Consider the following 16,018-nt stretch of genomic DNA (forward strand, 5'->3'; position numbering starts at 1 on the left):
CCTGGACTGGCATCTCGTTTCATACATGATATTTTACATGTTTCAATGCCATTCTCCCAAATCTTCCCACCCTCTCCCTCTCCCACAGAGTCCATAAGACTGTTCTATACATCAGTGTCTCTTCTGCTGTCTTGTACACAGGGTTATTGTTACCATCTTTCTAAATTCCATATATATGCGTTAGTATACTGTATTGGTGTTTTTCCTTCTGGCTTACTTCACTCTGTATAATTGGCTCCAGTTTCATCCACCTCATTAGAACTGATTCAAATGTTTTCTTTTTAATGGCTGAGTAATACTCCATTGTGTATATGTAACTGATAGTGTTGGAGGGCTTCTTTTCCCAGGCTTGAATTCTTTCTTCCTTTTGGTTTCTGCCCTCCTAAGGTTGGTCCAGTGGTTTGTGTAAGCTTTGTATAGGTGTGATTTATGCTGAGTTTTTGTTTGTTTTCCCTCTGATGGGCAAGGCTGAGTGAGGTAGTAATCCTGTCTGCTGATGACTGGGTTTGTATTTTTGTTTTGTTTGTTGCTTAGATGAGGCATCCTGCACATGGTGCTACTGGTGGTTGGGTAACGCTGGGTCTTGTATTCAAGCGGTTTCCTTTGTGTGAGTTCTCATTATCTGATACTCCCTAGGGTTAGTTCTCTGGTTGTCTAGGGTCTTGGAGTCAGCACTCCCACTCCAAAGGCTCAGGGCTTGATCTCTCTCCAGAGACCAGCCTAGATCCAATCTACCAAGAGGAATTTCACCCAAAATGAAAGGGCCTTTACTTGAGTTCCAAAAGCCAGTGCACAGGAATACAATGGAGATCTCTGACTCAGCAGAAACCATCGCTCTGCCCCCAGCCTGAGCCATGAGACCTTAGAAGGTAAAGAGAAATACTGAGACCTTGGAGTCTTGGAAGAGCTTGGAAACTAAAGCTCAAAAAATATTTGATTCAGTCTTTAGTACCAAAAGTGACTTGACAGCCACTTAGGATTTTATCAAGATGTTCTGCCTTGAATGTTTTCCAGACTGTTATACAAAGATGGGTCCATGACTTGGCATCCTTTAAGCCAGGACTGGGGAGTGTGCACAGGAAGACAGCAGGAGGGGTTCCACCAAGGAGCTTCCCATCTAATCCGAAAGGAATGGAATCACAGAACAGTGTAAAGAAAGCGGATGTGTCCAAATGCAACACGGGCATCTTTAGAAAGAATTTTTAAAAACTCCTCTAATTTGTTATCCTCATGCCTGCCTTCTCAAACATTCTGACAATAACTGAAGAGGCCAGTCCAGGTCAGAATCACAAAGCTTTGTCAGGTTTATAATAAGTCAGGGAACTAAGTGCTGCATACTGCTAGAGAAACTACCATTTTAAAAGTGCAAATTCATACGAAATTAAAAACATAAAAAAAATAGGGACTGTCTTAGCTTCAGAAATGTCTCTGAAGATCAGTCCTGTTTCCACATGGTCCAGAAAGTACTAGGTGGGGACCTCACAGGGATAGCTGTTGCCTGAGCACCAAAGTCACAGGGAGGAGAGCTTTTCAGACCCAGATGAGGACTAGCTTTCCATAGAAACAGGGACAGAAATAGAAAGACCTAAACTCCCCTTATGCCAGAGCTGGCATCTTGTGTATTTGCTTTTCTCACCTGGTTTCCTAGGTAATTGGAAGTGGTGGGTAAGCTATGCTGTGATGCTGATGGAGGAGAGCACCATTGCAATCTGGGTTAGGAAATGGATCATGGGGTCAAAACAGACATACAACCCCATTTTCCTCCAGAAACTCCCTCCCCCATTCTACCAGGAGATCACTGGCAATTCTGAACAACAAATTATACCCTCTGTAGTTGTGTCATTTTACAAAAAGAGACCTTCTCACTCTCAAGGAATCCAGTGTTCTGGTACTTTCTCCAGCCTGTGGCTTGGGGAGCAGGAGTCATTTACTATGAATGATCTTCTGTGTTCTTTCACATGGCCACCCTGCTTGTTAGGCCCTCTGTCCTCAGGAAGCTTTTCTGCAGCTCACGGCAATCTTCCCCTCCACCCAAGACCCTGATGGTTTAGAACATGGTAGCATGGATAAACATGGCTCGAGACATGCTACTGTGTGACTGCCCTTTGTCCAGATGGACCTGAGCCCTGAGAAAGAGACCGTGACCCCTCCACACGGACTGATGATGTGAGTGTCCCGTTAGTAGTGCAGGTCAAACAATTCCCAACAAGACCCATGGAGGAAGGAAATCTGCTCACCTCTGTCAGGGTTTTCTTTTTTCCTTCGTATTTGGCTTGTAGGTCAGTATGACTTGCCTGAAGCTGTAAATGAAAGATAAAAGACATCTGCTCTCATTTGATCCTCACAACAGCACAGATACTGGCAGTATCCATGTTTGACAGATGAGAAAATGGGAGCTCAAAAAGATTTAAGCTGAGCAAATGTGGACATTTTAGATTCAATTAGCACCAACCATGTGTCAGGTGATGTACTAGGTATTCTGCATGAATCCTAACAATGAATTCTTACATTCAATGGAAGAAGACATTATTCTTATTTAACAAATGAGAAAGTAAAGATTCAGAAGGGGTAAATCATTAAAATTTCATAGTTGATAACTGATAAAGCTTAGATTCAAATTCAGGTCTGAGTTTACTATATGGCTACAATCAATTCAGTTAATGAACATGCTGGTTCATAGGATACAAATTGCACTCAAGAATCTAACATAGAATTTGTGTGTGCATGCTCAGTTGCTCAGTGTGTGACTCTTTGCAACCCCATGAACTGTAGCCCACCAGGCTCCTCCATCCGTGGGATATCCCAGGCAAGAATATTGGAGTGAGTTACCATTTCATACTTCAGGGGATTTTCTCAACCCAGAGATTGAATCCGCCTCTCTCATGTATCCTGCATTGGCAGGGGGATTCTTTACCACTGTGCCACCTGGGAAGCCCTAGCATAAAATCTGACAGGAAGGCAAATAATGTCAGATTGGAGAAAGGAGTCAGGACTTCAATGAAGAGAAAGAAGGTGAATTACATTTACTGCTCAAAATCACACGATCATAAACTTATATCTCAAAAATGTCATTTACCTTTTCTTTACCAAAAAAGGTGTATCCCATGCTGTCTATGAACTTTTACAGATATCTGAAAACATTCTATTCAAAGCTCAAAGGGTTTGTACATTACTACTTTTGAAAAGGGGATGTGGTAGAAAACCAGTTAGACTCATCAAACACTTCAGTTGTTACTTGCATACAAATTAACAATGAGAAATTATATCTTATGTCTCAACAATTATTTCAAAATAACTCATCCCATTAAAAAATATATATTCATTTATTTACTGGCCACGCCATGCCGCCTGTGAGACTATTAGTTCCCCAACCCAAGATTGAACCCAGGCCCCAGAAGACAGAGCAAGGAGTCCTACCCACAGGATTTTCAGGGAACTTTCAACTTGGCCCATGTTTGAGCCTGTAAGCGACCTATTAGAATTACATCATCTACAGATGTAGTTAGAATTAAACCACCTACACTATCATTACTCCTAAATCGTGCTTCGAGTTACCCGTCTTTATGACTGATGCATTTCCAGCCAGGCCTCTCAGGAAGCCATCACAAGCAGAGGGCAGGAGAGATAAAGGCCGGGGAAGCTGGGAGCTTTGGCCTCTCCCTTTGCAAAGGGAGCCATCTGTGCAATAAGGACTCCTACTAAACTATCTGTATCACTGGTGGATGAGAGTATTTCTGGAGGAAGTTTGTTTTTCTCTTGAAATCCTAATGGTTTAACTCTTGAAGCTCCGGGAAGAGATCCTGCCATTTCCCACCTGTTTCACCCACCTTCCTGCACCAACTCCCAACCCTGTACCCACCCACCCATCTGACATTTACCCAAGGTTCTGCTCAAATGAGGTATACGGTAGAAGACAAAGAACACAGCACAAACCTTGCCCCTCAAGTTGCTAAACCAGTAAGCTGAGGATTAAAGTATAAGAAGAGCTTGGCCAGAGACAGGCCTGGGGAAGCCAAGGAAAGAGTCAGCTTGCTCATCAAGGAAGGCTTCACCAACAAAGACCCATGAGGGCTGGATCCTGGCAGGGAAGTAGGAACTTGCTAAGGAAGGGAAGATTCTTCCCTTCTCTTTAATTAACTAAACTAATAAGAGCTTCCTTCATCTTTTCTCTAACAGGAACTGTCCCAGTAGCTTAGCTAAGTTTTTGTCTTGCTGGAGTCTTCCATGATTCTGCCACCTCCATCCTCTTATTTATCATGAACCCCTATACTGACCCCCCAACACTTAGCCCACTGGTTAACACCACCTTTGGGTCCTCCTTCCTCAATCTCAGGTTTCTTGTCAGTTAGCTACTAGCTGCCTTCCTGTTCTCTGCCTTTACAGCATATCCCCTGTTGGACCATGAGATGTTCTTCGTTCCTTCCCTTATTGTACTCCTCCTCCCACTTCTCTGTGGCCTAAGACTCGCTCTGTGGCTCCCATCACTAAGGCTGCAGGGGTATCCCAGTTGCCTTCGATCTACATGACCTTACAGATCATCTTGGACTTAAAGGGTCTGGATTTTCTCACATACTATTACGTGTAGAAGTGTAAACTAGTAAAATAATTGGTGAATAATTTGACAGTTTCTAGAAAAACTGAAAATGCATATATTTTTTGATCCAGCAGTTCCACTTCCTAAAATCCATTTTACAGAAATATTTATATATTTGCACAAAGATGACTGTACAAAGACGTTCATCATAGCATAAACTTACAACTGGGAAAAAAATCCTGGGAAAAAACCCTCATGAATAGAGGAACAGGTTAAATAAGCCATAACACATATATACTACGTCACACTAGGCAGCATCAGAAAGAACGAGGTAGATCTACATGCTCCGGTCTTGGCTCCACCGCTAACAAGCTGTGTGACCACAGGCAAGACTACTTCACGTCTCTGTGTCTCAGGTTCCTTGTAAATGAGAATAATAAAAGTATCTCCTTCATAAGGATGTTACGAGAACTGAATGAGTTAATTATGAAAAATACTTTGTAATTACTCTTAAAAAAAAAAAGTCCTTTTTAGCCATTACTATATCTGAGAGATATATGTGATAAAATAAATGAAAACCAAACTCAGTTTTTATAACCAAACAACCCGCCTTCCCCAGCTGAATGAGCAGATTTAAGAGCTTGCAAAGCCTAGAAAAGTGGGTTGCTTTAAGGAGCAGGACTGGACGAGTACCAGGAGAGTCTCATTTTTATCTTCATACAGTTTCATAGTAGCTGGTTTATTTATAGGGAACTTGGATTATCTCTATAATCTAAAAAAAGGGGGCTGAAGCATTTAAATTGATAAAGACAGAAAAAAGTGATGGCATATGTCTTCCCATCACTGCCTCCAGACCCTGAGAGCAGAGATCGCAACTTGTTTTTCTTTCACCACCATGGCCTATTTCAGTGCTCAGCACAGCGGTGCTCAGCTAATCTGTGTGAATTAATTAATGCTCTTCTTGCCCTGTGATCTTCTTTTAGAGGAGAAGTTGGGAAATGTTCTCTGTAAAGACCAGGTAGAAAAATATTTTGTTTTGTAGGTCTCAATTCTCCCACTGAAGCTTGAAAAGTAGCCACAGAAAATATGTAAACAAATGCATATGCATATATTTCAATAAAACTATTAATATTTACAAAAACAGGCTTCCCAGGTGGCTCAGTGGTAAAGAATTTGCCTGCCAATGAAGGAGACACAGGTTCAATCCCTGAGTTGGGAAGATCCCTGATGTAGGAAATGGCAACAACCCATTCCAGTATTCTTGCCTGGAAAATTCTATGGACAGAGGATACTGGCAGACTACCATTCATGGGGTCGCAAAGAGTTGAACGTGACTGAGTGATTGGCATGCATGCATGCATTACAAAAACAGGTGGAGGCTGGATTGCCCAAGGGCCAGATTACATGGATCCCCTGTTCTACAGCCTCCTTTGATCTTTCTGACACAGAGATCTTGACTCCTTGCTAGTTTCTCCCTTCTTGAAGAATAGCTTTATTTTACTAGAATGAAATTATGAAAAAAAAACACCAACCTCTTCCAGTTGTTTGGTCTTCTGCAGAATCTGCTTGTTCAAGGAAATGACTTTTCGCCGATGTAGTTGGGAGATTCCTAACTTTTCTGGACTTTCTTCAGCTGACAGTTCAGACTGCTGTGGGAAACAAACAGAAGAACCAAAGGATTTAATTAGCTCACCTCAGTGGGCTAATCAGCCTGCCTCATCTGGGAGGAACACTGCTGGGCAGGTGGCCACAACCAAGCCCATGGGGCCCCAGGGTCCTGTGTAAAACTCACTCCAGCGAAGACTGTGACACAATGACCAAAGGCCATATCCAGAGAATCTACATTTCTGGCAAAGCAAACAGCATGTGCAGAAGCACAGGGATATATAATGGGTTAGGCTGATAATCACATAAGCAATAAGATCTTAAACATGAAGAAAAACATAGTCATCTTAATATCTACTTGAGATTATTCTGGAGCTATCAAAAATCATGAACTGATTCACTTTCATCAAAGTATTATAAGTATATGGTTAAAGAGTTTAACCATTCAGTAGCACTTATAATGAAAAGAAACAGCATTTCAAAGTATTCCCCCATCCATGGGACAACGTATTATTTCTATTCTGGTGTTCACAGAGGATGGATTTGAAAGGGGTGAGTGTTGCTGAGAGAGACCAGGATAAAGGTCCTGAAACTGTGTAAAATGATGAGGGGATGAAGAAGAAGGGCTGGACAGGACACAGACACTGTCAGGACTGGAGGGGAGGAAGGGAGAGAGTTCTGGTTGGGGTGATGAGATGAATGTAGCAACAATACCAAGAAACCATGCAAACAAGGAGGCAGATGGCCATTGGAGGCAGCTTGGCGCAGATGATGAAAACAAACACTTGCCTCAAGACACCAGAGGGAAGCCCCAGGAAGAAGAAACAAGAAAGATGACCCTATTTCAAAAGGAGTCCTTAAAACCTGTCTCGGCTGATCACAGAATAGACAGCTTCATTCACCTGCCAATGAACACCCATTATAGCTGCACTACCTTCTTTACTGGAAACATCCCAATTCCAAGTTAATCACTGGTCTGAAGCTCAAGTGCAACAAAACTATTTGAATATGTGATTCTCTGTGCATGTTTTAACAGTGATCATCAGTTTGAAAGTTACGGGGAAGAGACAGAAATGTGAAAAGGAGGAACTGGACGGTATAGTCATCATTTATATTGGTTAAGAATTTCCCTGAATAATTCAGAGGCACCGTTAACAGACGATGAGTGTTTTTGCTGCTTAACAACTCTGGAGGTGGGAGACAACCAGCAGGATGTGGCTGCCTAAAATGGCAAGAAACATCATTTTCCATCTTGTGAGCTGGGAGGCCGTAAAGGAAACAGAAAAAAGAAGCATTTGGTATTACAACACAGCTAGCCCTGACACCTGAAATTTTTGGAAAATGTCAACTAACATACTCCAGCTTATCTGAGTTTCTTCATATTGGAGTTAACTTTTAAAAATGTAACATTGGGCACATCAAGATATTTTCCACCTGTAGTCTGGGGAAGAAGAACTATTTCTGAAAATTATTTGAGAGTATAAAAAAAGGGGGGGGAAGGAAAGAGCACTCCTTGATTTTCAAGCCACTTGTCAGAAACATAATTAATTATATCATGGGCTTTGCAGGTGGCTCAGTGGCAAAGAACCCACATGACAAAGCAGGAGACGCAGGAATCAGGGGTTCAATTCCTGGGTCAAGGATTCCCTGGAGAAAGAACTGGCAACCCACTCGTGTTCTTGCCTGGAAAATTCCATGGATGGAAAAGCCTGAAGGGCCACAGTCCATAGAGTCACAAAGAGTTGGACGTGACTGAGCAACTGAGCATGTACACATACAATCTCACCAGTTATATCTCCTCCACTTTGACTGCATCATCCTGAACTAAGTTATCAATTTGTCCACTTAGCTTGTTACATATTTAGTAGCTTTCTTCTTATAGTTAATTTCAGATTTGGGATTTAACCTTCATCTTAGATTCCTTGATACTGATTTCCAAAATGTCACTGGCATATCCTCGGAGCATTTTATTCAGTACTTTACTAGCAGATTTACACAAACCTTCTATCTCATGGTTAACTGATATCTGAAATGGAATTAACTCCCCAACACAGGGACTACCCCCATGGTGTGTCTCTAGGTTTGACATCATGATGTCTTGACTGCCCTGACCTCCTCCGACTGTCCTTTTGCCTCTGGATCAGGCCAAGCTATGATCAAGTGGGCTGCAGGGTATCCCCATCTCAGTCACCTCCCAGCAAGGCTTTCTCCAGGCTGCAGGGGTGAGGGGGTACGGATGTACACATTCAGTGCTATTCTGTACCTGGCATGAGTTGGATGATGTCTCCAACTCTCGGCATGCCTTCCTGCTGGTAAACTGCTTTTATGGCCAGGGTCCCGACTACATTTTCCACCTAGCTTTCACACTCTCTTATCAGTGTACCTGGCAACAAACACAGCCTTGTTGGAAACTGTGCCTTTGACACTTTCAAGAAACTTTCTTACAGGAACATCAGTAGCTATCCTGCTATCTGGAAAGAGGACTTCCAGGCTCACTGGCTCTCCTGCTCTCTCTCACTTTAAATTTTTAGTCACATGGTTCTTTAAGATCCTTTCAGGGTTCTTTGAGGTCAAAATCCTTTTCACAATGATACTAAGATACGATTTTTTTTCTCTCATTCTCTCATGCTCATACACTGAAATTTTCCAGCTGCTATATGACATGTGATGGTATCACTGCTCTGATGCTAACGTGTAAAACATTTTTCATTATCATTTGCAAGTGAATTAATATGTAAGCTTTCAGGACCTCCTCAGTAATTTTTAGCTTCCCAGGTGGCTCAGTGGGGAAGAATCTGCCTACTAATGCAGGAGACTCAGGAGATGCAGGTTTGATCCCTAGGTTGGAAAGACTCCTTGGAGTAGGAAATGGCAACCCACTCCAGTATTCTTGCCTGGAAAATCCCATGGACAGAGAAGCCTGGTGGGTCACAGTCCATAGGGTCACAAAGAGTCAGACACGACTGAGTGAATGAACACGCAGTAATTTTTAAGAGTTCGTACAGGCTCTTGAAACTAAAAATTTTGAGTCCTGTTACTTTAAGGGGCCTAGCTAACTCACCAACTGGGACAGCCTCACTAACACAGCTCTACCAGTGCAGTGGGCCCATCCGTAACACCAAGAGGGGATAGTTTTCCGATTCCACTTTTACTAGACAACTGCTTCAAACCAACCAGAGAGAAAATATTTGTAGTTCACAGAAAGGATGCTCAAGTCTCCATATAAACTTAATATTAAACAAGTCTTACGACAGTATATGTTCCAAGCAAACATGGGCTTTCAAAATCCTTTCTCTTGTTGCTAGGTAGCAATTCTCATTGCTCTGTGCAGTCCCTTAAATTTGTGTCTGCAAAGCATTCATGTCAGGATATTAAGTGCCATTTCCACATCTGACATTTCTCCAGTGCAATTAAAATGAACAATATGCACATGACCAAGCTCACAGTGCATATAAATTTGCAAATTCCTCCATTTGCCTAAGTCTAGAGATGGTGCTATGCAAACTTCTTTGTTTAACGGGAAGTTAGTTTTAGAACAGAAAAAAATCATTTATTCTAGAGCTGAACTGAAGAGAGTTCTTAATCTAGTCAACAGAAAGCTGATTGTTCTCTATTTGAAACACACTTTCTGTGTTAAGTAACTGAAAATTTTCATTTTTCAAATACTCTCCTCAAAGCCAAGAGAACTAGACCAAGGTCTCTGAAACAGTATGACTCATTTGACATTCTGTTCACTGAGTCTTCTCAGAAGAAAACTGGAACTGACCAAGTTGGATCTTAAAGGATGAGACTACATTGGACAGATGGAGAATAGAAGGGGCTTTATAGTAAATCCTCGACAGAAAAAAATTAAGTCCTTGGGGTAAGTTAACTGATTTCTACTTGAAAAGCCCAATGTCTCTCAAAGAATGCCAACCACGTATAAATATTCCATTTGTGTTTACATTAGAGCAAGGGCTAAAATGCCAATCTAATTTTGTTCAACAATTTCAGATTAAGAACGTGCTTTCAAAACGACAGGGTGGATTAAGATAGCATCTAGTGCAGATTCAATGTTTTCTAATAACTGACAGATGTTTGCAGCTTCTATTCTAAGGGGAACCAGATATAAATGTCATTCAATAATATTAGTCCAGTTCAATGTAAGTAAATTCCTAAGAGAAACAAAAAATGATTACTTTAGCTAAAACTATATACTTTCATAATGGAAGACACCCAAAGGGTCATATCTACACATCTACCTTCCTAAGTAAACTCCAGGAGTTGGCGATGGACAGGGAGGGCTGACGTGCTGCAGTCCATGGGGTCGCAAAGAGTCGGACACGACAGAACAACTGAACTGAACAGAACCTTCCTGATATAGGAATCTCTCCTATGTCCCCCCATTAAAATATGGCCACTAAAGCTATCAATAATAAGGGATCCCTAAAAAATTAAGGGGTCCCTATATCAAGAGGATGCCACAAATTCTCCATACTGAGCAGACGAATTTCAGTTGTCGGACCCTGATGAACCCTCCCACTGAAAACAAGTAAACAGGCAATATAAAATATTCATTTTTTAATCTTAAAAAAATCTATGAGCTAGAATATGTAAGAAATCCTAGAAAGCCAAAAAGTGGAAGTGAGAATCCAGGAGGTAGGTGTACCCATGGAGGCTGGCTTTTTTCTTGAATGCGTGAGTGAAGTTGCTCAGTCGTGTCCAACTCTTTGTGATCCCATGGACTGTAGCCTACCAGGCTCCTCTGTCCATGGAATTTTCTAGGCAAGAGTACTGGAGTTGATTGTCATTTCCTTCTCCAGAGGATCTTCCAGACCCAGGGATCAAACCCAGGTCTCCCACATTTCAGGCAGATGCTCTACCATCTGAGCCACCAGGGAAGCCCTTTTTCTTGAGAGTATTTGCCAAAACCAACTGATCTCAAGCTTTGATTTTTAGAATTCAACAACTGCTTTGCATAATCCTTGGCACAGATGTAGGAAGGAAAAAAGTCTGCAATGAGATTTTGTTAGAACGGATATGCCCTTGTGCAGTTCTATAATCTAAACACACACACTACCTGAATGATACCAAAAACCTACTACATGCACAGTGGGCCTGAGCTGGGTGTGCCCAGGTGCACATAAGAGCAAAAGAAAATCCTCTCTGGAAGAATAGAGCTCCAATTCCAGGTCTGATAGAGAAATTTCCAAGCAGAATGAACTCACAGTCAAAAATCAAAAGCATACACAATTTCATGAGCAAAAGTCAGCAGAAACGAAGAGCAGAAACAGACATGTAAACTCAAACATACATGCTCATTTCTCCCTGAAGCCACAGAGATAAAGTATAATCACTTTCATATAACAGTTCAAGTTTTCTAATACAGAAGCATTCCAAGCTTTACAAGAAGATGTCAGCTCCTTTCACCATCTTGGCTGCTCTCCCCTGGATATACCCTAGCTCATAATCCTTTTCAAGCATTCCTGATGGAATCTGAGCACAGCAGACTGGGATGGAACCACCCACTTTCCCTTATCTACACTCTACTCCCACTAATGCAACAGCATACATAAATTTGCTTTTCAATATTCTTGACTCCCACTAATGAAATCCCATGAATTTCAAAGACCCATATTCATGCAGCCTTGCTGAGTTTTTGAAGCATAAGTCTGGGCTCCATGCGCAGAGGCATGTAAAAAACCCCAAACATCCCACTTTTACCCACACAAGCTAATGTCAGGTCAGATGGCATGCTCATCAAATCCTGAATTGGCATAACCTATTTTTCTGAAATAAAAGAGTTCATGCTTACTTTAAAAAATATATAGTTTGGGCTTAAAATTTCAATCTAAGATATTTTTGAATGTTGATTCTACTCTCTAATGTATTAGCCACCTTTTCTTTTCTAGCTTTAAATGACACTTAAATCGGATGAAGCTAATTTCTACGTCTTCATCCAAATTGCTAAAGGACCTGAAAGGGTATAAGCTATATAGGCTGTGTGGCTTGGGACAATCCCACCAGGCCAATTCATTAGCTAATACCACAATACCATTCCCTGCATTGTTAGTTTGTACATATTGCATAACTTAGTCAGAATTTAGGAAATCCTGGAGCAGTTCTGAGACACAAACATATTATCAGCATCATTCTTTCCAGATTTACAGGGTTTTTTTGATTGTTGTTTAGTTGCTAAGTTGTATCTGACTCTTTTGCAACCCCATGGACTGTAACCTGTCCATGCGATTTCCCAGGCAAGAATACTAGAGTGGGTTACCTTTTCCTTCTCCAGGAGATCTTCTCAACCCTGGGATATTCTGCATTGGCAGGTGGGAGTGTTAACCACTGAACCACCTGGGAAATTTCTTCATCTCTAAATTCGGATTGGTTTAAATCTCTCTCACCACTTTCCTTTGTTTCATCAACTAACCTTTACTCAGATCCTATAACATGTAGGACAAAGTGTTTGGCATTGGGAACATGGAAAAAGACACAAACCTCACCTCTGGACCCTCACGGTCTAGTCAGGTAATACCTGCTCATTCATAAATAAAGGTGTTGTACCTGCCACCTTCTCCCCAAGCCTTCACTGTTTCAGAGAAAGAGAGAGTTTTGCATGGTCTTCTGGTTTCTTCTTCCTTCCTTCCTTCTTTCCTCCAACAAATGTTTATGAAAACCCCATTATGGCAAAGGTGATATACAATGCTCCCAGCTCTGGTTGACAGTATACATTCTAGTCCTGGCAAAGAGGCAGAGACAAATGAAATAGTGCCTTGTGAGCAGTGCTACGAAGAAGACAACAGGAGCTGATCCACGCATCAGAGGATCCACAGGAGGGACAGTTACCCGTAATGGCTATGGGTGAGTCTCCACTGAGGCTGATGGATGACTGGAAGAGGCTTCTGCTGAGTGTTATGATCTGCCAAGTGGCACAGTGGTTAAGAATCAGCCTGTAAGGCAGGAGATGTGGACTTGATCCCTGGGTTAGGAACATCCCCTAGAGAAGGAAATGGCAACCTACTCCAGTATTCTTGGCTGGAAAATTCCATGGACAGAGGAGCCTGGTAGGCTATGGTTTACAGAGTCACAAAGAGTTGGATATGACTGAGCACAGCATACACATATGATGTGTTAGGCAACAGAAACAGAGATGGAAGATGAAATCTTGGCCTTCCAGAAGTTTACAGATTTAGAATATGACCTGTCTAGTACCTGTGACCTTATGTGAAGAAATGGAGTCTAGGAGGAAGGGGTTTAAAAAATCCCTCCCTCCCCAGCCCTCATCACCATGATCCCAACCTGGTTTTTCTATCTGTGTCCCAGTAGTAGGGCCCTAAGAGGGCAGCTCCTCTCCTGTATCCTGCATGCCAATGTTGCTAGAAAAATGGTTTTTCTTTTTGGGTGGGGATAGGTGATGAGATTAGAAACAATCACCTCCAAGCTTATCAGAAATCACACTGGCTCTAGCTCAGGACAGATTCTCCAGAGGAGTCAGGGACTCCTGGTTGCTTAGCATCCCATGACCTTCTGACTCAGGCAAGGTCCTGGGGACTGGTATCTTCACCCAGTCCCCAGCCCTCTTGAACAATTACTTTCCATTTCACCTCAGTTGGGTATAATTTTAAAGTCATCCATTCTGCCTATTAACAGGAGAAAAGTTCGGTATAAAAAATACCCAACTGTCACTTCTCTTTGGGTAGATACTGACATTTCGAGTGCCAACACCAATCAAGTAGCAAATGGCATCCATTTGAAAACATATGAATTACATTATTCCATAATTCTTCTTTTTACAGGCTGATTGACTCCTACCCAGGGGCTCCTCAGGGGAGCACCATGCCTCAGTGAGAATTTATAACTCTATCCCTGTCCTTATACCTGAAACTGCCTGGGACGTAGTACTGCTCAGTAGATGGTTGCTGAAGAAAAAGATCATTCCATCTAGGGGGTTATTTCTGTCAGCTGTCTGGCAGAAAAGAAATCATGCTGAAGACTTAAAATACCTATAAATTATAGCTATTTTCTTTAAGAAGACTTTGTAAAATTAATTGGAAATACAACACCAGAGCAGAGAAATAAAGCATGAGGAGGGCAGATGACATATTAGCCATTGATTCTCGCGGGTCAATGCCATCCAGTGTAGTTAGACAGAATCCCTAAGGACCTTCTATGAACACAGGCTCATGGCAGTACAGCCATCATGAATACTCAGCACCCTCTGGTTTAGTAACAGCGATGCCCTACCTTTGGGGAATCACTGTTTCCCACTCTCTCTCTTGTTCCAGAGGGGCTGCTGATCAATAAGCCCACCTCCTGGCCAGAGCAACTGGCTGAGGAGGAGTATGTGACCTGACCTGTAACCAACAAGTGAAAGTGAAAGTCCCTCAGTCGTGTCTGACTCTTTGCAACCCAAGGAATTCTCCAGGCCAGAATACTGGAGTGGGGAGCCTTTCCCTTCTCCAGGGGATCTTCCCAACCCAGAGATCGAACTCAGGTCTCCTGCATTGCAGGCGGATTCTTTACCAGCTCAGCCGCAAGAGAAGCCTGTAACCAACAAAGGAGAACCCTTTCTTAGGACTTTACACACAGGTATGGGAGGGTGCTGGAGACTGAAGCAGTCTGTGGTTAGGTCCCCCAGGTGATAGGGAGGCAGAGTGAAGCAAGTTTTCAAGGGCAGAGAGAGATGACAAGGCAGGTGAGTCCCTGGGACCCCTACCTTCATGGACACCCCCACCTCCTGTTCTGAGAGCTGAAAAAGGCTCTGTTTTGCTTATACCACCATTCCAGGCAGAGTTTCTATCACTTGCAACCAAAAGGCTCCTAGAAGGCTACTCTTGAGGTGAATGAGTGACAGAACTTGCAGCAGTTTTCTCGGCTGGTTGTATCATGTAGAGCCAACCTGACCATGGTTGAGGGGGGACAAAACCTACTTTAATGCAGACCACACCTACCAACGTGGCTGTCTGCTTTCTTTAGAGGAGACTTTCCTTCCATTGTTTGTTTGTTTGTTTGTTTGTTTTCCCGTTGGGTTTTTATATGTGCATCCCTGACCAGACCATGGCTATTACCTCTCTGTGGTTACACCCAGGTCCTAATCAACTAATGAGATGCCCCAAATGCTCTTGAAAAATAAAATTTCAAGACAGAATACAGGCTTCCGATGAACTGCCAAGAGAACAGCTCTCAGAATCAAAAGGTCAAAAGTAATTTGTGTCAGAATTTCTTAATTGCTGGACAGGAAAAAAATTTCAGAACCTACCGAGAAAAAGAATTCCTTCTAAAAATAAGTCTCCTGATGACCCAAAATGCCTCTTCTTAAAATAAGATTGAGATGTTGATAGTCTTCTGGCTAGGATATTACACTCTGGAGAGCTGGATGAGAACATTTCAATGTGGCATTTTCCAGTGATATGAAAAGCCACTCACATACTCCAAATAGAAAATTCCACAGTTTTCAATAGCTTAGGTGCGACTGTGTGTGAATGCTTGGGCTGCATCATTTTCCTTTTTACTTGTTTCTGTGGTTAGTTTCCAGCATGACCTGGCCTCTTCACTCCACTCAGCCCAAGGTGGGCAGTTAGACATTGGGAGAGTCTAACGATGTTTTGTCACTGAAAAAAGCCTGGGAGGCAGACACTAAGGATGGCCAAGGAGGCTGTCATGCTGCCCTCTGAGGACACTACCCTGTCACAGAGACTGGTTTCAAAGTCAGACAGGCATGTATGCAAACCTGGTACTTATTATTAGCTACATCAGTTCAGTTCAGTTCAGTCGCTCAGTCGTGTCCGACTCTTTGCAACCCCATGAATCGCAGCACTCCAGGCCTCCCTGTCCATCACCAACTCCCGGAGTTCACTCAAACTCACGTCCATCAAGTCGGTGATGCCATCCAGCCAT

The 16,018-nt window shown here is 42.5% G+C and overlaps 1 protein-coding gene across 2 annotated transcripts in view; it reads right to left on the reverse strand.

Annotated features, from left to right (window-relative positions):
- Nucleotides 1–16,018, reverse strand: part of CCDC93 (coiled-coil domain containing 93) — a 103,727-nt gene that overhangs the window by 32,522 nt on the left and 55,187 nt on the right. For both annotated transcript variants that reach the window (XM_010860777.1, XM_010860778.1), the window contains 2 exons: nucleotides 6,067–6,183; nucleotides 2,238–2,300 (listed from right to left, as the gene is read on the reverse strand). In XM_010860777.1, the coding sequence (XP_010859079.1) occupies nucleotides 2,238–2,300; nucleotides 6,067–6,183 (180 nt within the window). The remainder of the gene's footprint in view (nucleotides 1–2,237; nucleotides 2,301–6,066; nucleotides 6,184–16,018) is intronic.

Source organism: Bison bison, unplaced genomic scaffold, assembly GCF_000754665.1.
Source record: "Bison bison bison isolate TAMUID 2011002044 unplaced genomic scaffold, Bison_UMD1.0 scf7180017864471, whole genome shotgun sequence".
Classification (NCBI taxonomy): Eukaryota; Metazoa; Chordata; class Mammalia; order Artiodactyla; family Bovidae; genus Bison; species Bison bison.